At 31.1% G+C, this 4799-nt stretch overlaps 1 protein-coding gene across 1 annotated transcript; it reads right to left on the reverse strand.

Annotated features, from left to right (window-relative positions):
* Nucleotides 1-388: 388 nt before the first annotated feature.
* LOC105778626 (CASP-like protein ARALYDRAFT_485429) lies at nt 389-2218 on the reverse strand. The gene is made up of 3 exons (XM_012602351.2): nt 1823-2218; nt 853-985; nt 389-755 (listed from the first exon to the last, which is right to left on the reverse strand). Exons 1-3 carry the CDS (start codon nt 1954-1956, stop codon nt 561-563), a joined length of 462 nt encoding a protein of 153 aa, XP_012457805.1. The 5' UTR covers nt 1957-2218; the 3' UTR covers nt 389-560.
* Between the last annotated feature and the right edge of the window lie 2581 nt (nt 2219-4799).

Raw genomic sequence — 4799 nt, forward strand, 5'->3', positions numbered from 1 at the left:
TCAAATCAATATAATGAGGGAAGATGATGTCTTTATTGTTGCTTGTTGGAGTATCCTTATTGTTCCATTGGATTAACTAACAAAAAAACAACAATAGAATTACACCTAATCAAAGGTATGGACATGGAGCATTATAAAAGGCATCATCATTCATCAACAGTTAGTATATTACTATGACCAGTAAAGAGGAAATCAAACTGTGAAAGCATGCTTGAATGATGACTTGAAGAGGCTGAAGTCTAAACTCATTCAAGTTGTCTTCTTCATCTTCTAATCTTTTTACTTTTTTACCTCTGAAACTCTCGACTCCAAAGTCTATTTGATCAACTATGACACACTTTTAATACACGTATCATATTCGTATTTAATATTATAAGACATTTAATCATTGACAAGGAAACTTTATTCCAATTCATTGAAATTCAATCTGGTCATTAATGTGTTTTTTTTACTATACATAATAGAGTCTATGTACAATTCTTGATTTGAGCATCTCAGAAATTGTCAAGATTTGCTTACTGAGTTTCCTGTATGAAACTGGGTTTGGAAGTACAGAGGCGCTACAAAGAAGGAAGGAGCCAAAGATTGAAGAGTGTTGAAGCAAAGGACAGGAACCAAGACAAGAAAGCCATGGCTGCAGAAAATTGATATCGACTACATAACTTCGACCAGCAATATGGCGTCCCAACATTCACCAAGAGACTCGTAACGCTAGCAGTTGAGCAGGCTGCGGCAAGTGAGAGAAATGACAAGGCCTGCAATCAGATAAAACATAAATTTTCCCGTCAAGCTGTGGAAAAAAAGATAACATCATGGTGATGATAACAAAGCAAAGGAAACCTTGGTATATACCCAGTCTCCGACAATGACGATCAGCAGTACTCGTGGTTGTCGTGGTAAGCATTTCATAAACACGGAATATGCATCGATTAATGCCAATGACACACTCCATGGCGTTACCAAGGCCATCACCGTCACAAGGTAGCTGAAAAAAGTTGAAAGAAAAGAGGAAAGTAAGTAATCATCCCCAACATTTAGTCTTAGCAGTACCTTCAGGTACCATTCAACAGCGTAACACAAAAGCTTTACATTGTAGTTTCATCCTTACAACAGCGTAATTGGATGTGAGAAGCTTGGAGTACATAAGTTACCGTACAAGTTCATCTTAAAATTGATATATAAAGAGTTCTGAACATTTACAAAAGTTAAGACGGATGAGATGGACAGTGCTGTACTATCTGGTTTTGTTTATATGAACATGAGAAATCAAGAACCAAAAGTCAAGGAAAAAACATTAGAAGATACAGTACAAGATCCATTAAGGTTCATGATAACTAGTTTTAGAATCAACTTAGAGAAATTTCCATTGAAATAGAAGAAATAACATACAATTCACCCCTTTTTTAAACTCAGAAACAATAAACTATATTATAATCCTTACTGAAGTTTGATAGTTAAGCAAGTGAAAGCATTTGATAATTCCAAAGCCCAGAACCCAAAAGATCACATAAAAGAATTGCATACAGCTCATTTGACTGCATTTATCTTTCTTCCTCAATAAAAATGGAAAAGCAAAGAAATTCTGATCAGTCCTCTCATAAAAATTTTAACTCCTAACATAGTACTAGATTCATCAAGATGATGATCGTGACAGTTTTCCCAGAGACTTCCACTTTAACACCAGAAATCAAGTAACAATAAATTGAATTCCAACAAAATAACAGAAATAAGGGCATGGGTATTGACAATTAAAGGGTAAAGAGAAAACCAAAATCAAAATTTGACCCAACAAAATAGAAGAAATGAAGCTTTTGGGAATCACCTGAAAGAAGTATAGTTATAGAATTCAACATCCAAACACATGAAAAGAAGTGAAGCAGAGGAGAAAATGGTTTGTCCCAAACGAAGAGCCAAGCTAGCGCTAGTTCCCAATGCCCCTGGCACTTGCTCCATCATCTTTCAAGTCAGCTTATCTCTCCGTTTCTTCATCTTTAAATTCCCAGACAAGAAAGAAGAAAACAGAGTTCCAAAGAAAGTGAAAGAAGTGGTCTCCGGAATTCCGAAAAATTATGCTTGCAAAAATGGTTCTACCTTTGGGTTTTGTTTCTATGAGGAAGACCTTGGAAGAGAGAAAGAAGAAAGGAAGAAAGTGCTTTTTTTTTTTTTTTAATTCTGAAAATAGGAGATATATTGTTTTGACATAGTTTCATTCATGTCATGTTCCTACTGCTACTATTAGTTTTCTTCTTTTTGACGTAAAAATCAACTATTAAATGCGGTTTTTTGGTACGAACAAGGCTTTTAACACCTCAATGCTGAGGTTGAACCCTCATCTTGCTTAAAATACATATATTTTTCGAATTTTTTGATTCCCATCTTTTAGTTTACTTAATTAAAATATTAAAAATAATATAAATTTTTAATTTTTATAATTGATATAAATTAATGATTTGATATTATGATTTTAGCTTTATTCTTAAAAAGAAGTCATAATATAATTTAAAGATTAAAAGAGAAAAAACTGTATAAATTATGTTATTAAACATAAAATTACATAAAAAGAAAGCTGTATAAAAATATCCTCATTTAAAAAGAAAAAGGAAATATACAAATGGTAACTAAATTACAAGATTAATCTTTCTTAAGAAAGAAATATTTGATATATATTATATATGAAATTCAATTTTCAATAACTAAAAAAGAGTGCATGAATGGATATGTAAAATTTAAATGAACGAACTCCATGTACATATTTATATTTTTAATATTGAATATATTAAGAAAAAAAAAGATTAAATTGTAGCATAGGACTAAAATAATTGAATGTATTTTATTAATTAGTAACAATGATGTGGAAATTCATGTTAAAAGTATTAAGAAAGAAGAAGGTGGTGCCAGTTACAACTTTGATCCTTTTTTAATAGACAACAAATCTTAGCTAAATAAATAACAACCTCAAACCCACTTTTTCTCTCATAGCCCACATTCAACCGCTTGCCGATCACCGCCTTTTATCCATTACCTGTCTCTTCTTTTCCTCTGCATCCTCCTATTTCCGTTACTCAAATTATTAACCATATTGTGTATTTTTTTTTCTAAAAAAAATTAATCTATAAATTAATATTTAAACTATACCCTCTTTTATTTTATTTATATTATTTCTCTCTTTTTGTATTTTTTTTTATTTTTTCCCTTTTATGATGTTTGGCAGTGTCAACAATGCTCGAAATTGACTCTCTCGAAGTCAAAACGCTGGAGATTAATTTTGTTTTCGAACTTCATCGTCTACTTGCTCAACTTGACGGGATCGAAAAAGTTCTTTCATTAATCAAAACAATTATTTTCAAAACTGAATCGACCGATTGGACCAAGAACTAATTGGAGTATCAATACAGAGATTAAGGTTGAATAGATTGACTTGCAAACCCATATAAATCCATTGGACCGAGCTAAAAAAACTCGTTGAATCGATTTTCTCTATTTTTTTAATATTTTTATTTTTATAAATTTTTAATAATTTTTTAATATATAAAGAAAATAATATTTTTTGTCTTGCTTTCTTTTCTCTCTCTTTTTTTTTCTTTTTTTTTGCTATATGGTAATTTTCAATTGGTTATCTCTTTTTTTAATAGACTTAAGGATTTTATTAACAAAAGTACTAACTTGGGGGGGAAAAAGTAGTTTAGGCATCGCTTATGACTGAAAAATATTTAGGTACTAAAATAGAAAAAATGGCAAGGATTTGCAGGTTAAGCCTTCTTTTAAAAAAAATAAACTTAACGATTTGACTAACAAATGTACCAACTGTTGAACCGCAACACCAGCTGATTTGCTTCTTTGTTTAGTTGTTATTGAGTCAAATAATTGCTGAGATATTTTGCTGATTTTTAGTTTTTGAATTGTTCACGTCAGAGTCTGTATTAATCCTATTTTTTAGTTGTTAATTAAGTCTTTGTTAGCTGTAATATATGCTTAAAATATGGCAGTATTATTACTTGTGTTTTTATATAAAACGTATTTGGTTCAACAATAAATAACAATTTCTTCCATTTTTCTATGTTCTCTCTACTTAAAAATATTGTTGTGAATTATGAATTGTGCCATTCATTTCCTGTTCTAGTTTACAATTTGGTATCAAAGCTGGTTTGATTAAAAGGCATGCATATTAATTTTCTGATAGTTGCTCTTGTTGTTGGTGAGATGGCTGATCTACAAGTCATTGGTGGAATAAAAAAAGGTGAGCAATTAAAATTATAATTCACGGTTGATATGCATGATGTTGTATCTGCAAGGCCAAGATCTATGGGAGGTAGTTAATGGGAATGAAAGTACACAACCAGAAGAGAACGAAAATGGTGTTCTAAGGAAATGGAAGATTAAGGCAGGTAAAGCCATGTTTGCCTTAAAGACAACAGTGGAAGAAGATGTATTGGAACACATTCGGAATGCAAAGGCCCTAAAAGAAGCTTGGGATACATTTTTTGATCTATTTTCGAAGAAAAATGAGACAAGACTTCAACTTTTAAAGAGTGAATTACTGTAATAGCCTGATTTTTCAGTGGTGTCAGAAATAGTGGTTTGAGGCCACCAAATCTGGCAAGTAAGTTCGTAAATATTATTATTTAATATTTAGGAGTCAAATATGGTTTTAAAAGGGTTTTTGAATTAGTAATTTGTGTTTTATCATGATTTATTGGGTCAAGTGGTTTTAGAAAGTAAGGTATCGGGACTTCGTTTCTATAGTAATTAAGATGGTATTAAAGTTTTATTGAAAAATTTTAATGTTTCTATAGTCAATT

Source organism: Gossypium raimondii, chromosome 10 (assembly GCF_025698545.1).
Source record: "Gossypium raimondii isolate GPD5lz chromosome 10, ASM2569854v1, whole genome shotgun sequence".
Taxonomy (NCBI): Eukaryota; Viridiplantae; Streptophyta; class Magnoliopsida; order Malvales; family Malvaceae; genus Gossypium; species Gossypium raimondii.